This window comes from Chaetodon trifascialis, chromosome 2 (genome assembly GCF_039877785.1).
Source record: "Chaetodon trifascialis isolate fChaTrf1 chromosome 2, fChaTrf1.hap1, whole genome shotgun sequence".
Lineage (NCBI taxonomy): Eukaryota > Metazoa > Chordata > Actinopteri > Chaetodontiformes > Chaetodontidae > Chaetodon > Chaetodon trifascialis.
In genome coordinates, this window is record NC_092057.1 from 17,680,261 (window position 1) to 17,704,575 (window position 24,315).

The 24,315-nt window shown below is 40.0% G+C and overlaps 3 protein-coding genes across 3 annotated transcripts in view; all 3 read right to left on the reverse strand.

Moving 5' to 3' along the window:
* Nucleotides 1-24,315, reverse strand: part of LOC139337564 (histone H2AX-like) — a 238,104-nt gene that overhangs the window by 197,867 nt on the left and 15,922 nt on the right. The window lies entirely within an intron of this gene.
* Nucleotides 542-19,704, reverse strand: LOC139349044 (CD209 antigen-like). Its single transcript, XM_070989507.1, has 8 exons — nucleotides 19,554-19,704; nucleotides 19,186-19,287; nucleotides 18,875-19,092; nucleotides 2,510-2,690; nucleotides 1,273-1,341; nucleotides 1,019-1,143; nucleotides 806-906; nucleotides 542-683 (listed from the first exon to the last, which is right to left on the reverse strand). The coding sequence occupies exons 1-8, from the start codon at nucleotides 19,702-19,704 to the stop codon at nucleotides 542-544; spliced, it is 1,089 nt and encodes a 362-aa protein (XP_070845608.1).
* Nucleotides 20,649-23,992, reverse strand: LOC139337572 (CD209 antigen-like protein C). The gene is made up of 6 exons (XM_070972221.1): nucleotides 23,765-23,992; nucleotides 23,295-23,384; nucleotides 22,544-22,636; nucleotides 21,456-21,598; nucleotides 21,108-21,208; nucleotides 20,649-20,843 (listed from the first exon to the last, which is right to left on the reverse strand). The coding sequence occupies exons 1-6, from the start codon at nucleotides 23,895-23,897 to the stop codon at nucleotides 20,696-20,698; spliced, it is 708 nt and encodes a 235-aa protein (XP_070828322.1). The 5' UTR covers nucleotides 23,898-23,992; the 3' UTR covers nucleotides 20,649-20,695.

Here is a 24,315-nt window from a genome sequence, read left to right on the forward strand (position 1 = left end):
ATTTAGGAATTACATTTGACCTCACCTTCTGACCCCACATTAATAAACTTGTCCAGTCCTGCTTCTTCCAATTACGCACCATCTCCAAAATCAAACCCATGCTCTCATGCACCAACCTGGAAACAATAATACACTCTGCAACTCCCTCTTCTCTGGCATAAACAACAAAACACTCTCTGCTCTTGACTTAAGCATGTTCACCCTGTTTACTGGCCCTCTGTTGGGCCCTATGCTCTGTAAAGCACTTTGTAAATCTCGTTTCTTAAGGTCAATTAAAACATAAAATATGTCCTAAACACAATGAATGTACAGTATGTCTATTATGTTTATGTCTCATAAATTCTGACTTCAGATGCCATTCAGATGTTATTGAACATGCAGGCACGTTGTGCCGTTCCTGTGCTTGCTCCCTGCCATCAGGTTTATAACACAACATGTAACACATAACAAATGATATGATTTTGCAGACAGATTTTAATGAATAAGAATAAGAAGTTACAAAACGAGTTAAATCTCTTGTCTGACAGGTTTGGATGCAGGGTTATGGAGGGAGTTTCTTTTCACAGATCCAGAAGCATGAATAAGAACAGGCTTCATCATTCCAGCTGTTTTCAGCACTAAAGAACTGTATATCTCCACAGTTTTCACTTCTTCCACCGTTAGGCTCCCTATACCCCCAGTAGCTAAAAAAAGAGAAAAAAACAATTAAACAACAACAACAACAACAACAACAACAACAACAGAGAATTAAAATAAAAAAGAAGTGAAAAGCAGTGATCTAATTTGGATTAAAAAATGTGTGAACCTTTCAGTTAAAGGGGTCCCATCCACCCATTTCCATTTCCCCTCTGTTTCTGTGTCAGTCAGACCAATCCACAAGCACTTCTTGAAATGTTTGGCAAAATTCTTGTTTAAAAGGAGAGACATAAAATGTAAAAAACCTAACAGAGATATAAGTTTTCAATTACACTGATTTAAATGTATCCTCCACCTATGCATGCTCAGACACAGCACTCACCTCTTCTTCTTTACTGTTGATAATAATCAGGTCTGCACCTTTTTGAAGACAGTCATCTCTACTCTGTTGCCAGTTTTTCTTGGTGGAAGAAATGTGATAGAAACTACCTTTGAAATACGTCCATCCTTGTTGAGCACAGTGAGAAACAGAAAGAACCTCAATATCTCGTTCACAACAAGAATGAACAAAATAGTTCAGCTCTGCAACAAAAAGACATTGTTAAATCTAAAAATTGATTTTTTCATCATACTCACCAAATGTATTCAACATCCTCTCCAGGTCAGCTTTCTCCTTAGTCATGTTTTTCCAACTGGCCTCAGCATCTGAAGTACAATTTCCATTGTCTGTTGTGTTAATCGATCTATGATACAGTGTTTGTTTCCTCTACTTAATCTAATTGTCGTTGAATCTCATCCTCTCTGTGAATATTAGCGGAGAACAATTTCTTTCTGTCTTTCTTTATATGTTACCATTAATTCAGTGATCTACACACTGGCAACACAATATTTTGACAGACACGTATTTAGAGAGCAGTCAGAGCAACTATTTCTCATAGTTATTCAGTCTGCCAGATAGCCATTTCCACTTTATGGTCTTTTATCTGTGAAGCTGGAGCATGATTGAAATGCTGATAGTCAATCATATTATTCACCGCTATGACACATTGATACAGACATGTTTAAATAGACACATTCGTCAATAGCACATAGAGCAAGTGATGGTTATAGCTCGTAATGAGTGAAACCATGGTGGTCACCACACCACACCCCAATTAATAAACAGGAACATTAATCAAAATGACTCACAGAGAGCATGACATGGACAAATGTTGAGAGCAGATTGTAGGATACACAGAAGAGCAAAGCTCACAACACCCAGTCTGTACAGAGCTGGGTGTTGTGAGCTATGTTACACAGAAAATTGTGTAACATAGCACATTAAGGACAAAAATGTCCACATTAAAACTGCAATTTTTGATCTACTAAAACTTTATTTTTAGTACCTTTCATTGCAGCCTATATTTTGCAAACTCTATCCCTTTCCTACTGTTCCAACTCTTCGTGCAACTTGAAGCTGCTCCTTCACAGAAAGTTAAGGGAGCAGTGCTGTTCAGCTCCCAGCTGTACCTAGGGCTGGGCGTATGGATCTAAATATCGATAGTATGGATACTAAGGTGCCTACTGGTATCGGATCGATACTAGCGTGATGAGATCGATACTTTTGTTGCAGTTTCTCGTCTATATGTCCAGCAAATTACTCAAATTTCCTCACAGAGTTCATACATGCGCAGCTTCTCTCCAAGTCTGTCTGTGCAGTGTGCACACAGCACCTCTCTCTCTCTCTCTCTCTCTCTCTCTCTCTCTCTCTCTCTCTCTCATTACAATTTATTCAATGATCATGACATTTCAAGTAAAAAGTATCGGTATGGGAGATACTAGCCCTGTATTTACTTGGTATCGGATTGATACCAAAATTGCATTTTGTAGTTACCTTGAAGCTTTCTGCGAAGATCATTTCTATCTTTGGTCAGGGTTTCAAATCTTTCTTGCAGCTGGTCTGTTTCTTTAGTCAGGTTGATGCAACTGGTCTGAAACTGGTCTTTTGCTTTAATCAGGTTGTTGTAACTGGTCTGTAACTGGTCTCTTTCTTTAGTCAGGTTGTTGTAACTGGTCTGTAACAGGACCATCTCCGTTTCCCGCTCAGAGTTGCCCTTGGTATCTGTGTTTGACACATAAACAAACAAATAGAGAAAGACTGTCAACCTGTTTTATTCTTTTCTTCTATTCTTTTGGCTGTATCAGCGTGCTAACAAAGTACTCACATTGGGAAACCAGAGTTATGAGTCCCAACAGAAGGAGAAGACACAACAGACCCAGACACAGTGCAGCAGCTCTGCAGGAATTCTTTTTTCCATCTTTGGCCCCTGAAAGTAATGTGCAATGTTTGTCACACAGGAAATGTTGAGAGTAGCCTGTAGGATACAGAAGAGTCCAATGCTTGCAATAACCAGCCTGTACAGTTTTGTGTTTTGATCCTGTGGGTAGAACCCACCCACCCACCCACACACACACCCACACACACCCACACACACACACACACCCACCCACCCACCCGCCCGCACGCACGCACGCACGCACGCACGCACGCACGCACGCACGCACGCACGCACGCACGCACGCACGCACGCACGCACACACACACACACACACACACACACACACACACACACACACACACACACACACACACACACACACACACACACACAGAGAAATGTTGTGTTTTTATCACTTGTGGGGACATTACATAGACTCACATTCATTTCTTGGAGCCTTACCCTAACCCTAACCATAACCACTATTTGCCTATTCCTAACCCTGTACCTAACCTAACCTTAGCTAACCCGTAACCCTATTCTCAGTCTGCACCCTAAAATTTAATGATTTACATTAAGGGGACCTGAATTTTGTCCCCATAAGGCAGGTGAGTCCCCACAATGTGACTGTGTAAACAGATTTTTGTCCCCACAACGTGATTTTTACTATTGCTAACATGTTTTTGTCTATACTACAGTCAGTTTTTCAAAGCTGTTCAGAAAGTGCTTGTTACTGACATGCAGCTCAGCACAAGAGGTTATTTAACATCCATAACACTTGATCGACATCTCAGAATCAACAATTGTACCAGAACACTGAAAGTATACTGACAATAGATAATTAGACAAAATATCTGTTGCCATTTTTGCATAGAGTAGTTCCAAATGCACAAAATGAAACCAAAGTAATACCAGTAATGCAATACAAAACTCTACATATTCACTATGCATACTTGTAGGATAGCTACAGATAGAGAAATGAACAGTGCTACTCAATACTGTTATTGCATTTGGCCAAATTCCAGCTGATATCACATCTGATATGTCCTCTCTTCTAACACACCCGAGAAATCCTCTACACTTAGGTCCAGACATCCAGCATTCATTGTGATGGTGTGGCTGATGGTCATAAGCTTTCCATATCCATGAGGACAAGACTTCCTCTGCAGGGCTGAAGAATGGAGAGCAAGGAGGGGGGCAAAGAGACACCATCCTGTGATGGGCTGTAAAAGGCTGTGTGACTGAAAGACAATGGTGAAACACAACATTGTGCTCTGAAATTATAAAACCCTCTGGCTTCTGCCTCTCTTGCCTCCTGTCTTCAGCTGGTGCAAGTCTTTCATAGACCTCATCAAAGAATGACAATATGCACTCAGTGTTGTGTTTCCTAATTAGGATTTTATGCATTTTAATTTCTTGTGTATTTAATTTCTTTTGATGTAACAGAATGTAGTCAACAGCCTAGTTAACATAAATATTGTGCTGTGTTCGGTTTGAATGTGAATTGTGAATAACCACAGACCACCGAAACACAGGAGAAAAACTATTACAAAATAAAACCAAAATATAACTTGCATGACTTAAATGTTGCAATATCATAAACAAGATTCATGTTAACATTGTTGTTCATGTTCCGTTCCTTTTTAAAACTGAATTAAAATTTGTTAAACTGTAGGATTTCTGTCTCACCAGGCACTGCAGCAGTAACTTCACCATCTTCATCAGAGCGATTCTGTAATGCATCATCCTTGGCTGAAGCATCATCAGGGCTTTCATTTGCCTTAGTGGTCTCATCTTCAACTTCATGGAAAACCATCTCCATATTTTAGCCAGTGGAGAGTGATGAAGATGCTGGTCACAGCGTCCTCTTTAAATGGAGCTGGTCTGTGATCTGATTGTTCTTTTATGCCTCTCTTTGCTGATGCAGCAACACGGTCTCTTTCACACTCTTACTTTCAGCTTCCTCATTTTTCAGTAAGTTGTCTTTCTTCCTTAACTCATGCTGGAAAATCCTCAGCCTCCAGGGAGGCCAATTTTCCGCATCTTCATCACTCCTGTTGCTCATTAGTGATACATATTACATGATCATGGGAGTTTGCACGTGCATCGCAAAAAACAACCATATATGTCACATCATTACCTTACAATATAATACGTCCTCTGAAGTTAATGTTAAGTTAAATCTGCACAGTGTCAGCAACTTAATGAACAAGCACACACCTCTTTTAGAAACAGCATTCTGAGTCAGAATTATTTTTTCTCCCTTTGAAATTGTACCTCCCCTTGTAACAATTTTTAAGATGGTGTATTAGGGCCACTGCTACAAAAAAACAAACAAACAAAAAAAATCGTGAGAATTAAGTCATAATAGTTCAAGAAATAAAATCAGGAAAAAAGCCATTAAAAGATAGGTTGAATCAAGAGTAAAATGTCATATGTTATTCTTATAGGTTGATTGGATTACATGTGTATTTTTTAGCCTTTCCTGACACTCCATAGGCTCCTCTACCCACCAACTATTTTGACTTGTGAAAAGGTTGACCTGCAGCCTGGCGTCTTTCCTCTGACCCATAGCTCTTTGTCACATCTGCTCTGCCTCCCCCTCACTTAGAGACACCTTTGCTATGTTTTATCCTCCAGGATAATCCCCATTAAAACACTTAAGGAAGCAGCTGTGAGCTGCACTTCATCAGAGGTGGCGAAGTTTACATTTGTATGGGCAATAAGCCACATTAAAGTGAGTTTTATGCCTGATCAGAAGTGTTTTCAAGCAGTTAGTTACAATTTTCCGAGAGGAGAGGCTTCAAGGATGAAGACTGTTTGGTTTGGCAAATGTGCATCTTGTAAGTGTAACTTGTGCACCTCCTGTTCCAAACACATCGGGTTATGGGCTCATACATCATGCAGCTGGTTTAATTTTTTCTGATTATACTGTAATATAAAGTGCTTATTGGTGAAACCTGTAACTTGGGTCATCAACGTCACTCACACATATCCCTAACCATTAATTCTATGACTTCTTGAATGAGTTTGTATGTAACCACACAGGATTGAGAACAACACAAAAAATAGCGACTGAGAGAATCCAGGGACCTGTGTCCATGGATTGCCTACCTTTTTTGTGAGATGTTGGTTAAGCTAATTTAGCAAACACCTGCTGCAGTGTGCATTGTTTCAGGCTGAAACTGGTGAGCTACAACTGTTAAATTTTACTGCTCCTGTAAGATATTAAAGGGTGTTACACAGTGGTGGTGTGCAGGGTATAGGCAGGTGTACTGTCACATCTAGTGACTTTCCAGTGGACCCTGATGCCAGAGACGCTCTTCCAGACCCTCAAGGCATGATTCATGTCGTAGGAGTAGGAGCTGTGTTATCCCAACGCTCAGCCGACAACCAGAGGCTCCACCTATGTGCCTACATCCAGGGACGTCGCAGGGGGGCCCTGTGCAAACTTGAAATGCGAGGCCCTGCTCTTTGACATGGATGAGCAATTGCACATGAGTAACAGTCACACAGACACAGCTATTCTAGTGCTACTGCATGCACAATCCTGCTTCAATACATCTTCATCAAGTAGAATAATACAGCATAATCATACACACAGTCTCAGTTATGACTTTGTGCTATTTATTTCAAAGGGGGAAAAATCAACTGTGCAATGAGTGGTTTTACATCAAGTCAGCTCAGTCACTTTATTTTTGGCATCTTGACATTTTAAAGAAGCAGGTTAGGATGCTTTTCATTCATAATATACATTCATTTTCATTACAACTATGCACAACACATTTACTGCACTGTAACTCTAACAAATGAAACGGACTCACCATGCAGAAATTGTGTAGAAACTGATCATGTCATGTCACTTTCCTTGCCTTCTTGGCTGCAAACTCAGCAATAAGATCTTTATAATCCAGTTTGGATGCAATGTCCTTTTCAACTGATAGCAGAGCAAACCCACACAGTCTGTCCTGTGACATGGAGGTGCGCAAATAGTTTTTAATTAGTTTCAACTTTGAAAAGCTTTGGTCGCCCGATCCCACCGTTACTGGAAAAGTCAATAGGATCCTGAGCGCAATCTCACAGTTAGGGAAAGTTCCTTCAATCTCTTTGAGGTAACAAAGTGTTTTAAGTGCTGTAGTTGTTCCCTTTTGGATTGGGATAATATACACGTTTGTCTGGTGTACGTGTTTTTGCTCATATTTAGCCCAGGCTACTTTATATGACTTGACTAGCTATTTGAGAAGTCTTTATGTTTGATATTAAAATCACATGCATGCATGTATGTCGTGCCTTAAATTTCCCCCGGAGATGAATAAAGTATAATCTATTTAGCAGTGTAGCCCATTATTGTTTGCCATTAATTGTCTGATCTGTGATGAAATCACGTGTTATTTAATTTTGGGACAATTGCTGTAGGCCTACTACCTATATCGGAATAAAAAGAAAAAATGTAAAAAATTGTGGCCCACACTACTTTGCAAAAGTCCACCCTGTTGAAAAATCCTGGCTATGCCACTGCACCAACCTCTCCATCAAATGTGCAGACGACACTACTGTGGTGGGGCTCATCAATAACAACGATGAGTCAAACTACAGGGATGAGGTGAGCCAACTGGCCGCATGGTGCAGAGACAACAATCTCTGGTGCTGCTGTGGAGAGAGTGAGTATCACCACGTTCCTGGGCATGCAACTCACTGAGGACCTCTCCTGGAGTAGCACACCTCCTCACTGGCCAGGAAAGCTCAGCAGCCCCTCTACTTCCTCCGCAGACTGAAAAGAGCCAGGGCACCAGTCCCTATCATGCACACCTTCTACAGTGGAACCACCGAGAGCATTGTGACCAGCTGCATCACTCTGTGGTACAGCGGCTGCACTGTACCCTACCGGAAGACCTTGCAGTGCATAGTAAGAGCAGCTGAGAGGATCAACGGTGCCCCCCTCCCCTCCCTCCAGGACATTTACAGCACACGCCTGGCCCGCAAAGCACTCAGCATTGTGGGTGACTCCACCCATCCCACCCACTGCCTTTTCAGCCTCCTGCCCTCCCGGAGGAGAATGAGGTACCTACGAGCCAGAACCAGCAGGCTGAGAGACAGCTTCATTCGCCAGGCCATCACAATGCTGAACTCCGTCCCAGCTCTCCTCCACCTTCCTTCCCTCCCCTCTGCCCCCACAAATTCTGGACACTGACACCAAATCTTTTTTAACATGTATAAATTTTTAATTTTATATTTTCTATTATATTTTCTGTTTTATATTTCATGTTTATTGCTGTTTGCACCAGGGATTTAAGGGAAATTATATTTCAATTCTGTGCATGTCCTGTACATACAGCAGCACTGACAATAAAGTTGACTTGATTTAACTTACATCGGTGCTAGCCAGCAGCTCAGCTAACAATGGCTCAGTTCTCACTCCCGCTCATGGATCTGTTGTAATGTTAATTTCATAATGACCGTTACTCCCTGAAATCAAGCAGCAGACGTTAAGTGACAATGTGCAATTATTACTGGCACATTTTTGGATGAACTAAATATGCAAAAGTAGTTTTACATGTCAGTGTTAATAACACAGTTATAACACATTTATCCTTTGCTGGACGGGTGGCTTTTTTTTTTTTTTTTAAATTGGGCATAAGAGTATACCCACTTCTTCAGGCACCATTACGCCACTGGTGTTATAGCTAAAGCTAAAAGACAGTGATTGCACTATTTACACTGAACAAAAATGGAATGTACAATGGAGAGTACAAGACACTGCTGGAAAGTTTAAAAACAATTCATACAATTGTTGCGATTATGTTAAAGTAGCATAATGAGAATTTTTACAATGTGATATTTCACCATGACCATTGACAACTAAAACTGTAATAACCTTGTTGCTATACAAGCTAGGTTTTTGAGCTCTCCTGAAGTGCCTCGGACCTTTGATTCTGGATTCTCTTGATGAAGGAGACGCCAAGCCAACCTCACTATCTCTCATTCCTGAGGAGGAAAACAGGTCCTCCTTCACCCTCTCATTTTGATGATACCAGTGTGGTAGTAATGTGGCACAAGCCCCACAGACCCTACATTGAACCTGACCTAGAGCAGTTACTGATCTGAGAAACAAGAATAGAAACGAAACTGACCAAATTGACTCCAATCTTAACATACTGGCTAAAATAACTACTGTGGAAACTTAAATATGTCAAAGGAGGAACCAAAACTTATGTTAAATGAACACTTCCCTTAAGAGGAACCATGGACATCTAAGAGAGATTATGAGGAAGTTGAAAGGTTTGAAGTTTCACAATTTTTCACAGTATGTTAAAAATACTGGAATAATAGGCATGATCATGGTTTATGTGAGTTTATTCAAAAGTAGTAATATCAGCTTAAACTGTAAGATTTTTTTTTTCTACAACCCTGATTCCAAAAAAGTTTGGATGCTGTATAAAACAACAGAATGCAATCATTTGCAAATAAATTGCGTTTACTGACAGTTTTACAAAGTGTTCCTGATGAGCCCACGGAGTAACCTCCTTTACACAATCATGTGTTCACAAAGTGGTGAACCTCGCTCCATCCTTGCTTGGGAACGACTGAGCCTTTCCAGGATGCCCCTTTCATACCCAGTCATGATACGATCACCTGTTACCAATGAACCTATTTACCTGTGCATGTTCCAAACAGGTGTTTTTGGAGCGTTCCACAACTTTCCCAAGTTAGTTGCTCCTGTTCCAACTTGTTTGAAATGTGGTGCTGGCATCAAATTCAGAATAAGCATAAATCAATGAGGTTAATCACTTAAAAAAAGAAAATACTGTATTAACATATTCTCTTTGTAATGTTTTCAGTTGAGTATATGTCAAAAAGGTTTAGTAGATTATCATATGTTTTACACAATGTCCCAACTTTTTTGGAATTAGAGTGACAAAAATGGGTCTACTATAGGTTGACCATATTGAAGCCACTCTAATTTTCTTTTTTTTTTTACTGTAATTGCACAGGCATAGAGGATGTGGTTGCTGGTTATGCTGCACAGCTGTAATTAGAGTTAATAAAATTGTTCAATGTATTTGTTTGCATTGTGGCTTCCTTTCACCCATTCCTGATGTCATCACAGCAAGAGCCACCTCCTCTCTCTCTCTCTCTCTCTCTCTCTCTCTCTCTCTCTCTCTCTCTCTCTCTCTCTCTGTTTTACAACCCCTAGCTCGTGATGGAAAAAGGGAAGCAACATAGACCAGTTGGAATTGGTTAAAGCAAAGTTGTTTATTATTAACTTATTTCTAAATTATTATTTAATAATTTATTATTATTAAAGGTAAGGAAAGTGATATTTACAAACTGATAAATCGAAAAACAATCAAAACCAAAAGAGGACTCTCTGAAATTACAGCTAATTAAGAAACAATCCAAAAACAAAACCCTCTCTGATTAACTAGAAGTTAACATATACAACAAATCAGAACGCTTTCTTCCTAATGTGGCTAAACAAGGTCTTCACTACCTCCGTGTAAACTATCAACATCAATGTTGAAACTGGTCCTGTCCCAGTCCTTCTCATAATTCGAAAATGCCTCTCACACCAACAATACAGCCACACACATAAGACACGTCTGGCGCGCTGCTCTTCAGCCGCCCCGATTGCTGGTCCGCTCGAGTCTTTCAACATCCAGTCCTCGATTGGCGCCAGGGTATTGGTGAATGGCCCCGACAATGCACCAATCCAGCGAGCGGACAGCCGAAGGTGGGAGGCGGAGGGAAACCACACCTCCATGATGAACTAACCCCGCGCTGAGCCCGTAACGCTCAGTCACTGACACATTTCTAACACACTTCTTATTCAGGGAAAAGAAAATGTTGCATGTATGGAAAAATTCAGATAAATATAAAACAGAATAAATGTTTAATAAATACATGTTTGAGACAAGCAAGAGCATTGCACAACAGTAAGCAGGTCCATTTCTTCCTCATTTCATTTTCCCCCACGTTAACAAAACATAGCTGAAGAACCTCAGCAACCGGCTGCATAATTAATACAGATGACATGCAAGACTGTGTAAAACCAAATGACAGTGTGTCAGATGTGAGAAGCAGAGTATCCAGTTCACAGAACTCTGTTACAGGAAGAAAGTCTGTTGCTTCCAGTGTTTCTTCAGCATGTCTTAGAGCAGAGCCTGACTCGGCAGCTTTAAAGATGAGACAAAAATTATTAAAAGACAAACATGAACTGGAAGAAGAAGAGGAACAGCTATGTAAAAGGAAGGATCATCTTAAATTGGATGAGGAAATTGCAGCAAACATGGCTAAACTGAATGTGCTCAAGTCTTGCAGCATCCTAAGTGGGAAAACCTCTGTAACAAAGCGTTCAGATGGAACCAACTCTTATTTGGAAAAAGGACAAGGGAAAATACAGACCCTCAGAGCTAAAGAAAAGTAATTTGTACCACAAATGTCAATGTCATTCTCAGTTCATTCATTCATTCATTCATTCATTCATTCACTTACCTCCTATGAACCCAAGCTAAATGCAGTGAATCACAGTAATCAAGAAGAGACACAAATGCAAGATGGAAATGCCTCGAATGTAAATATTGGTCCAAATGAAGATCAAAACAATATGATTGGCATTATGAGAAAGCAAAATGAAATAGAGCAGCAATGTCTTTCATCTTTGCCTAAGAGGGAGATACCAATTTTTGATGGTGATCCATTAAAATATCATGCATTTGCAAAGGCCTTTGAGAACTGTGGAGAAGAACACTGCAAATCAGAGCGACAGACTGTATTACTTGGAACAGTACACAAAGGGACACCCCAAAGAACTGGTAAGAAGCTGTGGAGCCTGAGAGAGGATATGCTAAGGCAAAAACTTTATTAAAGGAGCAGTTTGGAAATGAGCAGAGGATTGCATCCGCATATATGGAAAGAGCTCTTTCATGGCCATCAATCAAAAATGAGGATGTAAAAGGTCTTCAAAATTACAGCCTTTTTCTCAGAGGTTGCTGTAACGTCATGGAAGAGGTGCAATCCCTGCATGAACTGGACATGCCGGCTAACATGCTAACCATCATAAGAAAACTGCCCTACAAATTCTGGGACAAGTGGCGATCTGCAGCCTGTGAAATGCAGGAAAGGCACAGCCAGAGAACTACATTCATTGACATCACAAACTTCATTGAGAGACAAGTGCGGATTCTGACTGACCCAGTGTTCGGAAATATACAGGACGCTCCATCACTGACAACTAATAGAGGTTTCAACAAGCCTAATCCACAAGCCCGTTCTGAAATTAAAGGAACCAGCTTCGCCACCACTGTAGGCCCTGTGATAAACAGAACTCAGCCTGGAACTAAAGGACAGAAGCAGGTCGAGTTTGCAAGGAGGACATGCATCTGCTGTGGAGGAGGACACGCATTGGATTTGTGTCCACAGTTCGGGAAGAAGGCACACAAAGAGAAGATAGGCTTCTTAAGAGAAAATGGTGTCTGTTTTGGCTGTTTGTGTATTGGACACATCAGCAAAGTTTGCAGAAAATGTATTTCCTGTGCAAAATGTGGTCTCAAACATCCCACTGTACTTCACATTCCTCAAAAAGACAAGGACAAAGATTCTGACCAAGCTGAGGTGAAGTCAGAGGTGTCAGTGGACAGCTCTCTGATGTCAAGGGGCTTACAGGGGCTGGTGATCACAACTGCAAACTTCCCATAGTTCTAGTGCAAGTTAAGTCCAAGAAGGACAGTAAGATTGTCACCACCTATGCTTTTCTGGACCCAGGAAGTACTGCAGTATTCTGTACAGAGGCTTTAATGGAAAAGATTGATCTTGCAGGAAAGATAGTCTATATTCTGCTACGGATGATGGGCCAAGAAAAAGTTGTAAGCAGCTACATCGTGCCAAAGCTGGAAGTGGCTGGTTTGACTGAGGAGCATTTCTGTGAGCTGCCCAAGGCTTACACACAAGCATACATGCCTGTTCACAAGGGAAACATTCCGAAACAGAGTGATATTCAGAAATGGCCTCATTTAAAGCATGCTCATTTGCCTGAGATTGACACAGAGATTGAGCTGTTGATTGGGATAAATGCTTCTAATGCCTTAGAACCCTTGCAAGTCATTCGCAGTGTTGGAAATGGACCCTATGCAATCAGAACAATGCTGGGCTGGACTGTGAATGGGCCACTGAAAGGAGACAGTAGCGATGCAGTGGACGATGAGCAACTGTGTGTTAGAGTTACATACTTTACACTCATCTCCTTATAAGCTACATACACATGGTCACACAACCAACATACCCTCCAGTAAATATAAGCTGCACACACATAGCCACACACGCAATATGACCTTTAGTAACCTCAGAAAACACAGAAAATGAAACTTAACATATCTCGTGTCAGGTAATACATAATTTACATGATTTACATAATTTACATGACATCTCTTTAATTTACATGACATCTCTTTCAGGGCGCTGTCGCTATGGATTGGATGGGTCGCGTGCCAAGAGGCTGGGACCAGCCTGTGGACCAAGGAGGGAGCACTAAAGTCTAAACCACGATGATCACCACCTGTTTTGACCAATCAGATAACTGCACATTTCTTTTTAAAACTCTGTGTAATTGTAAGTCAGGCATTCTCATTCTGGCAGGTGGTTGCAGCTAACTGCTTGCAGACTGCGATTTCCCAAAAGACTGAGATCCATGTACATGTTCTCTATTTTATCAGTGTGTTAATATATATCCGTAACTGAAGACAGAATATCTCCTGACCTCTTTCTGCAAAAATGACCACGCTCATAGGAGCCAGTACAGCCACAAGGAGTGTTCTGTCAGAGTGTATGATCTGTCAAAGATTGAATGCTCAACCAATCTCTCAGCAGATGGCAGACTTACCTTTTGAAAGGGTTACTCCAGATGAACCTCTGTTTACTCGGGTTGGAGTGGACTATTTTGGACCTTTCGGATGAGGAGCAGAAAGAGTGTTGTGAAGAGATATGGGGTAATTTTTACCTACCTGGCTATAAGAGCAATCCACATTGAAGTGGCACTTTCACTCGACACCGATGTCTTAATGCTCTCAGATGCTTTCTATCAAGACGTGGCCAAATACAGGAATTGCGCTCCGATAATGGGACAAATTTCAACGGTGCAGAACGCAAACTGAAAACATCAACTGAGCAGTGGAATCAGGCACAGATTAATGATGTCCTCCTTCAGAAATGGATAAAATGGACTTTTAACCCCACAGCTGGCTCCCATCATGGAGGTTCTTGGGAGAGGTTAATTCGATGAGTCCGTAAAGTCCTCAACTCCACCTTGAATGTGCAGAGTTTGGATGAAGATGGCTTTCACACAGTTCTCTGTAAAGTGGAAGCCATTATCAATGGCTGACCGATTACAAAAGCTTCAATGGATCCTCATGACCTTGAAGCATTGATGCCTAATCACCTGCTGCTTTTGAAGGCTTTACCATCTTTGCCACCAGGAGTCTTCCAGGAGGCTGACTTGTACGCTCGCAGGCAATGGAATCAGGTTCAGTACATGTCAAACCTGTTCTGGAAGAGGTGGGTTAAAGAGTACTTACCTCAATTGCAGGGGCGGCAGAAATGGTCAGGAGCGAAGTGTAACCTTGCTCCTGGAGATCTGGTGCTTAAAGTGGACAACACTGCACCTTGTGGATCCTGGGTCATAGGACGAGTCCTACAGACCTTTCTGGACAGAAGAGGCTTTGTGCATCAGGTGCGGATCAAAGCGAAGAGTAGCTACCTGGCCTATAACCAAAGTCTGTCTGCTTCAGGAGGCCGATGCTGGATGTGGAGTGGCTGGTACAGGTTGACACCTTGATGCCATTTTTTGGATCTCAGCGAATATTTTGTTTGTACAGCGTGTCAGAAAATCAGCAAACACCCTACCCTCAGCCTCTCAGTGACTGCTTTGTTTCTGATACTAGTTGCTACACGCACTTCCTAACAAAGAGTGTCCGAAGTAGCCACAAAACATATGAACTTCCACTCTTAAATGATTTCAGAAAATTTCTTCCTTTTTGCAAATGCTATGTTATTTATTTGGCTCTTTTCGAGTTAGAAATGTCATATCAAGTACAACACAAGTAGTGAGTGCAATATCATTTATTGGTGACATGAAAAACTTTTACAAATCACTGTTCAAAATAAATCCATTTTTGATGTGACAATGCTATGATTGAAGTTCAGGCCCTGAAACAACTTCATTATGGTACCTCTGTTTTCATGGATAATAAAGATTTGGTTGAGGTATGGGAACATGGGTCACGTTAAAAAAGATCAAAAAACAAACTTTGACTGTCAGTTTGAAAAGAAACCGCAGCCTCCCAAAATAAAGTCTGGTGTTACTTTTTGAAAAGATTTAGTGTCATAATCCACCACATGCACTAGTCGCCTTCCACAGCATTATATCAGTCATTTCAATTTCAGTCAGTTCAGGCAATTAAAAGGCTCACTGAACAAACTTGAAATCCCCGCACTGTCTGAATTTATGTCCAATACTCGCTCTCTGTTAGCTCTTTTTCAACTCCTGAGGTAAAGATCTGGCTTTGTAGTTGTTCAATCCTCCACTATGTTCACCATTTTTTTGCTGACTTTGTATATTTGGTGCTAAGCGGGTAATGTACAGTCAGCTTTTTTTTGTTGTTGTTTTTGTTGTTGTTGACAACAGCTGCTTTCTGCGGCTAGAAATGGTTCAAGTGATAATTCTCTATATGTTCATCACTACACTAACTTCTTTCACTTTGTCACAATGTCACAGTCTTTTGATACATTACTATAAAAACACTGATTATGACTGATGAATGACTGACTACATGTTATCTGATAGGGTATCTCTATAATACTGTAGGTAGTTTTAGAAGTTGAATATCGGTAAACATGAATCATTCTCACAAACAGCTACAAACCACAGAGCCATGGTACACAACTCACAGAGAGCAAGGTGCAGGGAAATGTTTAGGACAGCTTGTAGGATATAGCAACGTGTGTATGCAGTTTTCCTCCTGTATGCAGAAAACACACACACACACACACACACACACACACACACACACACACACACACACACACACACACACACACACACACACACACACACACACACACACACACACACACACACACACACACAGAACAGCATGCCTGCAACCTCTGTATTGTATTTAAATGGTAGTACACTTTGCATGATCTAATTGTTTACAATTCAATGCAAGATAAATGTTTTCATTCCCATTGATATTACTTTTATGGTTAAAACAACTTGACAGAATTTCTGTCTCACCCGGCACTGTAGCAGCCACTTCACCATCTTCACCAGTACAACTTATCAATGTAACACTCCTGGCTGAAGCATCAGAAGGGTTTCCAATTTGAATAGTCATCTCTGATTTATCTTTATGGATGACCATATGTTCCCTGCAGGAGCGTGATGAAACATTTAATGGTGGTTTCTTCTTCATCTGGTATGATCTGCGATCTGTTTCCTCTTTTGTTTGTTGCTCACACAGCAGGCACTCTTATTCTTCCTCATTTTTAAGCAAATGGTCTTCCTTCCTTAATTCAAACAGATTCATCATAATAGGGGTTAAGAGCACTGCTCCAGCTATAACATGTAGAGATCCTTGTGTACCTACAGGGTGGAGGATTTTCACACCTTGTGAAGGCAAACATTTCATGGTGCTCACCAGTGATGCATGCTGTGTGACCAAAACTTGCTTTGTACCTCACAATCTGATCTGAAAGAAGTTGATGGTATGAGAGCACCAACATTATGAAATGTAAAAATCCTCACTTATTCTGACATTGTCTCTGATGGAGGAATTGAATACACCTACTATCACAAAGCTTGTTATTATGTTGTATTTCACCCATAATGAGCACATTCACATGACAGATGCATGATTTGGATTATCCCTCTTGCCTGACCTCTGCTGGTTAAATGTTTCCACACTACTGTAACACATTGCTGACTGCACTTTATCTCAAATAGCATGACTTACATCTCATTACATTGAAGCACCTCTGAATAAGTATAATATATCATATGGAATAATAAATACAGTATATCATCATGAATCATAAATATCTGTGAATAAATACTGAATAAAACCTCTACTCTAATTTTGGCATAATTTTGTGGTTCATTAATAATAAAAACAATGACAATTTGATTGCGATGGCTGAGAGTATTTGAGAGAGACAGGAAAAGAGGGGGTGACATGCTGCAAAGGGCTATGTGGTGCATGCTGAACAAAGTGAGCTACTAGGGCTCTCTTTCATTCCTATTTTAATTCAAGATGGTGTGAAACTAAAGGGAAATGACGCTGTTAAAGTGACAAAAAACAAAAAAAATAAACAAGCAAAAAAACTTTATGACTCAGGCAGAATGCACACAGGTAGAATATAGCATTAACAATGACAGGCGTATGACAAGCAAACAAAAAAAGGCAACAGACTATAGCAAGATCATATAAACATGCTGCTAAATATTTCAACATCATACATAACATATTAATGACATTTTCTAAGAATAAACTATAGGAATCTTTTGGGACAATTTAAGTGCAAATGGCCTAATATTTTACATTTAAAAATAAACATAAACATTACTCTGTAATTAATAAATCCACTCCCAGGCAGCGTATCCCACTTCTCCAGTCTCTACTGATTTTCAAAATAGGTATCATGAACACCAAAGCAACTAACAATTGTTAGAATTCTGTTTACTGCCCCAAATTGTGCCTATGACCTGGCCATGAGAAAGTAGTGTTCGTACAAGATGCAAAACAATTGAAAACAGAATGAATACCATTTTCATTGAGAAAGAGACCCCTATTATTGGTAGGTGGGCTTGGACTCTCTCTGGAAATACTGCACACCAATTTGATAGAACATCACATTACTCAATACACTGTACTGTAAGAACGCCAGTAATTTTTTACAGATTCAGTGCCATCTGTTAGACATTCAAATAACTGCTTCAGTTTCAGTGTCTTGGTATTGTGCATGCTGGCTCACTGTCACAGAGTCATGGTTTACCAGGAGACAGGAAGTAAACAGAGCCCTTGTTAATGTTAATGTCACAAATGCTGAGCACAACTGTTCTTGTTTTTCAACAAAAAAGTCTCAATGTCTAGTCCAGCTTGTCATTTCTGAAGATTTTAACCATGTCTTGTCACTTTCCCCAGCAGATGAGGATTTAGTTGTTAGCACAGGAGCTAAGAAAGGGATTCTGGTCACATGGTAATGGTTATCCCTGTCTCTGTTCATAAATGGTATCTGTCGTTGGCTGTGAATGTCCTCTTTGATCTTTCTCCAGCCGTCCACTGACTCCCTCTTGTTGACCAGTTTTAGCTGTTGAGAAAAAAAGATGAGTGGATGAATCGCTCATCCATTCTCATATGTTCTCCTCTGTCTCTCTTTATTATTGGTGTGAATTCTGATTCTTATTCATTGTTTTTGACAACTAACTACCTCACACTCTTTAGCACAGGAATTTCAAACTTCACAATGTTCAGCTCATGGAGGACGTTACATTATCCATTTAGCACCAATTATTCCCAGTTTTCACTTATCCATTATTTTTTCATCAAGAGCTCAAGTTTGTGTGGTGCTCCTCAGCCTAATCTCTGCTAAATGCTCCAGCAGTTAATCAGATGTTACCATCATCATTTATGACATCTGTGTAATATCTCTGTGCAAAGCATCTGGACAGTACCTTTGAATGTGGCTTTTGTGCAGTACTTTGGTGTATGGCGATGTTCTTGTTGTGTATGTTTTAGAGTTTATTGGTCTGGGTGTGATACTGTATATTAGTTGTAGTTTTGTTGTACATGTGCTGCGGCATTCACTGCGTCTCTCGAATGCCCAAATTTCTCCCAAGGCAGACAATAAAGGCTATATAATCTAAATCTAAATTGTATTCTCTTACCTTGAAGCTTCCTCTGAAGATTCTTTTTGTCTTTGTTCAGAGCATCAAGTCTTTCTTGCAGCTGGTGTTTCTCTAAAGCCAGCTGGTTGTAACGGGTCTGTAACTGCTCTTTCTGGTTTGTCAGGCTGTTCTCTAACCTGTGTTTCTCACTGATGAGGTCGTTGTAACTGGTCTCTAACTGGTCTCTTTTTTTCATCAGGTTGTTGTAACTGTTGTTTAACAGGGCTGTCTCCATTTCCCACTCAGATTTGCTCTTAGTATCTGTTTGACACATAAACAAAGAATTAAAAAAGATTGGCAACCTGTTTTATTTATCTTCTTAGGGCCTCATAAGCATGCTTACAAAGTACTCACATATGAAAACCAGAATTATGAGTCCAGTCAAGAGGAGAAGACACAGCAGACCCAGACATACTGCAGTAGCTCTGCAGGAACTCTTCCTTACATCGTTAACACCTGAAGGTGAATGCAATGTGTCAGCGTCAAATCAAGTCAAGTCAAGCAAGCATTTGTATTGTCATTTCTCATAATGCAACGCAGTATAGCCATTGAACTAATCTGTGATCTGAAATTGAAAACCAGTGTAATGCTTGGGGTGTTTCAATCTTTCCCACATTACTGTTTCTCACATAAGTCATTTTGCCTAAAGACAAAAAAAGGAAAAGAAAAAAAAAAGTAGTGTGTCTGCATTTAATATTGTCTGCATGTGTTTATTACTGTACCTGAGAGTGCAGGCCCAGTTCTGTTTGGCTCCAGAGTGTGGATCAACACATTTTCATAAATATTTTCGGAACTTTGCATCTCTCTTTTCCTTGTGCTGGCAGTTCCTGGGGGTCTCTCTACATTAGCGTAGATATTCAACAGTTGATCCATGATGTTCAGCTGTACTAAAGGCACAGGTCGGTCCTGTGGTGCCTATAGGCATCAAAGTCAGCAGAGTGTGCCTTTGAAATAGGAAGTGATTATTCTGAAATGTGTTCAGAGTAACACCTTATTTACGTATTTGACTCTACCTAACAGGAAACTGAGGACTGGTGGTGTGAAATATTGTGGTGACCACCACTACCTGTAATGATGTTGTGGCAGGTCAAAAAAACACAAGGAAGAGAACCCACTTATGCAGACTAACAAAAACGGCAGAACGGAAGCAGTTCAGATCATTTATTGTGACAAAATAAGACAAACAAAATTCAACTGAGTATAAAAAAATCCAAATATCCAAAAACAAGAAAGCTACAGGGAAATAATTATCTATTGAATGTGAAAAACCAGGGACTAGACTAGAATTAGAAACAGGAATCTCAGGGAACAGGGAAAGCCACACATAAGGGATGATGTAACAAAGACAAAGGGAAATACCGCCTTAAATAGACAAGGGAGGAGACTAATCAGACACAGGTGGACACAATCAATTACAATGACAAGGGCAAAGGTTAAAGTAAACTTTGACACATGAGGGAAGGCTACAAAATAAAACAGGCAATAACAAAACTAAAAAGTCCAGATCTTAACACTACCTATTTGGCCTATATTTTACAGCTGCATGAAGGTGGTTTCCAATTTGGGTCATGCAATGTTGCAACATCTCTTGTCACACTTAAAACATATTTCTGTCTGTAGACTGAAAGATGGATAATGTTAGAATGTCAGTATTTGCAACTTCAGTCTGTTGCATTTTTAATGATGTTAGAATAACTATTTTACTTTACATTATGCCCAACAATCATCTTTCTCAAGTGAAAAGACAAAAACTTCATTATTATATCTGGACAGTAAAATGAAAAATACTTTTCCAGAAAATTCTGTACATGATCTCAATTGAACATGAAGTCAGCTTCAGCTTTGCAAGGTTCTATATGCTGAGTTATAAAGCTATCATCTTTTCACAGATCCAGAAGATTTGGTCATTACATGGTCTATCATTCCAGCTGTTTAGCATATCATGAGACCTTAATTCTACACAGTCTTCGTTTTTGCCTTCATGACTGTTGGGCTCCCCAGGGGTCCAGAAGCTGAAACAAAAAACCCCCAAAACAAACCCAAAAAAAAAGAAAAAAAGGAAAAAAAAAAAAAAGCATCGTTAAACAAAGAACACAACCCAATCAGTATTTGATGGCTAGCAACATGCTCCAGAGTGGGCAGGTTCAAGTTAACTGAAAATGTTCCCTGTGATTCACTACAAATGCATTTATTAGTCTAACATGAACATCTTAGAGACATTTTAAGGCTTTTACTTTCAGCATTAATATAAATGAATACAACAGTAATGTGTGAACCTTTTCATCAGCAGCGTGCCATCCACCCATTTCCACACCCCTTCAGTTTCACTGTCTGTCAATCCAATCCACATGAGCTCGTGGAAATTTCTTGTGAAGTCCTTGTTTAGAGAGAAAACAGTAATCAGGCATCAATAGATTTGGAACTGATATCAATTAATCTTACACCTAGGTGACCTCACATTCATTATATTTGTTACTGTTTCTCTTGCTGTTGTCTCTTCACACACACACACACACACACACACACACACACACACACACACACACACACACACACACACACACACACACACACACACACACACACACACACACACACACACACACACACACACACACACCTACCTGTTCTTCTTTGCTGTTGATAATCATCAGGTCTGCACCTCTTTGCAGACAGTCATCTCTACTTTCTTTCCAGGATTTCTTGATGGATGAAATATAATAGATGCTGGAGTGGAAATGCACCCATCCTTGTTGGAAATAGTGATCTGTTATGGATAACAGCAATGAGTAAATACCTCAAAAATAAACGAGAGGAAAAAAAAAAAAAGCCTGCTGTGAGCCACTGGGCTAATTATTCATTCATTTACTTTAATAGTGTTTGATTATAATCAGCTGATCAGTTGACCAAATTTAAGAAGTGATTGTGAATTACTTTGCTAAGGAAGTTTAAAACAAGGACATGATGAATGTAATAACTTCATGCCCTTATGTCTGCCTTAAATTAGTTAATTAATTAGTAGTTGAATTTAAAAATGAATTTTACATTAAACTTTGTCCTACTCAGTATCCACTTTCACCTGTACAATCTTATGCAATCCATTACAACTGTTATGCTACAAAGTCTATTCTTTATGATGCCCACGTTAACTATATGTTTTAACACTGAGATAATAGTTATTGGTAGTGTTGTACTGGACTGCATTATATCCAGAGGTGTTTCTATTACTCTGCAGCAACATCTCTCAATATAACATAGTGCAGTACAACACCAGCTTTAACTATCACCTCAAAATTAAATATTTTCCATTTCATGATTTTTTAATTGAAAGACAGCTCCGTAATGGATATTTAAAGCTTTAAAATGACTTGAATCAGACTTTCTGCACGGCCAAAACAAACAATCCAACCCACAAACCATCAGAAGATGATCACGAATGCATCAGGCTCAACAGATACATATATGAATCCAACAACATACACCCACTACCTCTCAAACTTTACATGCACATGCACTCAAACTCAGGCACATTACGATATGGATGCTCTATTCAGTTTTGTTTTGGCAGAGGGGAAAAAACCCTGCTGAACTCTCAGTGCACTGGCTGTGCTGATGAGGTCTGGGAGGTTGAGTTTTTGCCCAAGATGGCACTGAATGTTTCTTTGAATGCAAGCTCTCATTAGAGTATGATGAGTTTCATCTTCATCTTCACCAAAGTTAATCAGTTCTCTCTTCAGCTCCTCAATCTCTTCAGTCAGGTTTTTGCAGCTGGTGTCTATATCTGGTGTCTTCCTGTCAGAACTGTCTGAAAGAGCAGAAACACTTCATTGAGAATTCATGTGTCCAGCATCACATTAAAAGAACAATTTTGCCCACATGCTCTCAGACCCATTTGGGGTTGAGTGACTTGCTCAAGGACACTTTGACTCGTGGACAGGAGGACAATGAAGTACAAACCAAAGATGCACATTTTTATGGACTATAAGCAAGTTCACAGGCTGAAAGTTGTAACTGAGGTTTTATTTTATTTTAATGACAGGAATATGAAGCATAGCTGGAAAGTCCCATCCTGTAAATGTTTGCTTTCAAGTACTGTCATTATGCCTTGTGATTGTTACTAATTCTAAACTTCCCCAAAATCTTTCTGAATGTTAGCCACCCACAAATTCTGAGGCAATAATACACAGAGAAATGGCAATGCCATTACTGAATTGGACAAAAACTTTTAGTTAGCCTGAAAGCACACACAGAGAATTATAATGAGGCATTGTTAAGTCATCATTGATCAAGTGATCTACACACATTGTTGGATGCTCCTCAGAGAAATTGATTGTTGTATCTTAAAACTGCAGTCATTCAGCTGTTGTGGTAAGCAGATCCATTTCCTGGTCTGACAATAATAGAGAATTACAAAAAAAAGTCTGAGGAAACATAAAGTAGAGAAACAGTTTAAAATGACTCACAGAGAGCGAGGCGCAGGGAAATGTTGAGAGCAGCTTGGAGGAAACACAAGAGTCCAAAGCTCACAGCTACCACTCTGTGAAGTTTTCTGGCTGAGTGCGGAAATCAGACAGACAAACAAAATAAGTGCCGAGCAGCCTGTTCCAAGAAGCAGATTTATAGAGTGATCTGTCAAATCCTGACCAAAATATCTGCAGAGACTATAAAACCCAAGGTTTACTAAATCACTAAATCAATTGTCATGAAGTTCTGCAAACCATTGTGCATACTTTTCAAAGTGAACCATGTAAAACAAGAAGATAGCACATAAATGGTTGACAGTGGAAAATAACCGAATAAACATCATATGAAATCAGATCAATAATATTTCCACATGTACAGTAGCTTTCGTAGTATACATCTTAAAATTACATTTCTATCCTAGTTGTGTTAATGGCTGGGACTCAAAAAAACTGGAGGTTTTCTGTCTCACCAGGTGCTGCAGCGGTCACTCCACCATCCCTGCCAGCACAGCTCCCCAGGGCATCACTCCTGGCTGCTGCATCAGGTAGATTTGCATAGTCCATAGTGATCTCAGATTGCTCTTTGTGGACAAACTTGACCATATTTCACCCACTGACTGGACAGCGACAGTGTTGATAGAGAAGTGGTTGTCTAGGAATGCACTAATATGTCACTTCTTCTTTTACATGTCTCTCTGTACAAACAAGGCACCAAAGTTTTGGTCTTCCTCATTTCTCCTTTACTTGAACAAGTTCTCCACCCTAAAGCCCTTGACCTCTGCATCAGGTAAAGTTTGCACAAGTTCTTGGTAACCTGTAAAAGAAGAAAATCTTCAAAAAGGTCTCTGATATCCTCTGTTTTACAGCAACGATTCAAAATCTCTGTATTCGTAGTATTTGACAACAATCTATGTCCTTAGTTTACATTTTTGCACTAAAGTGCTTGTGTCGTAATTCTGTAATATTACACAACTATCACAATCAAGCACATTACTGTATTACTCTCTAACAACTGTCATGC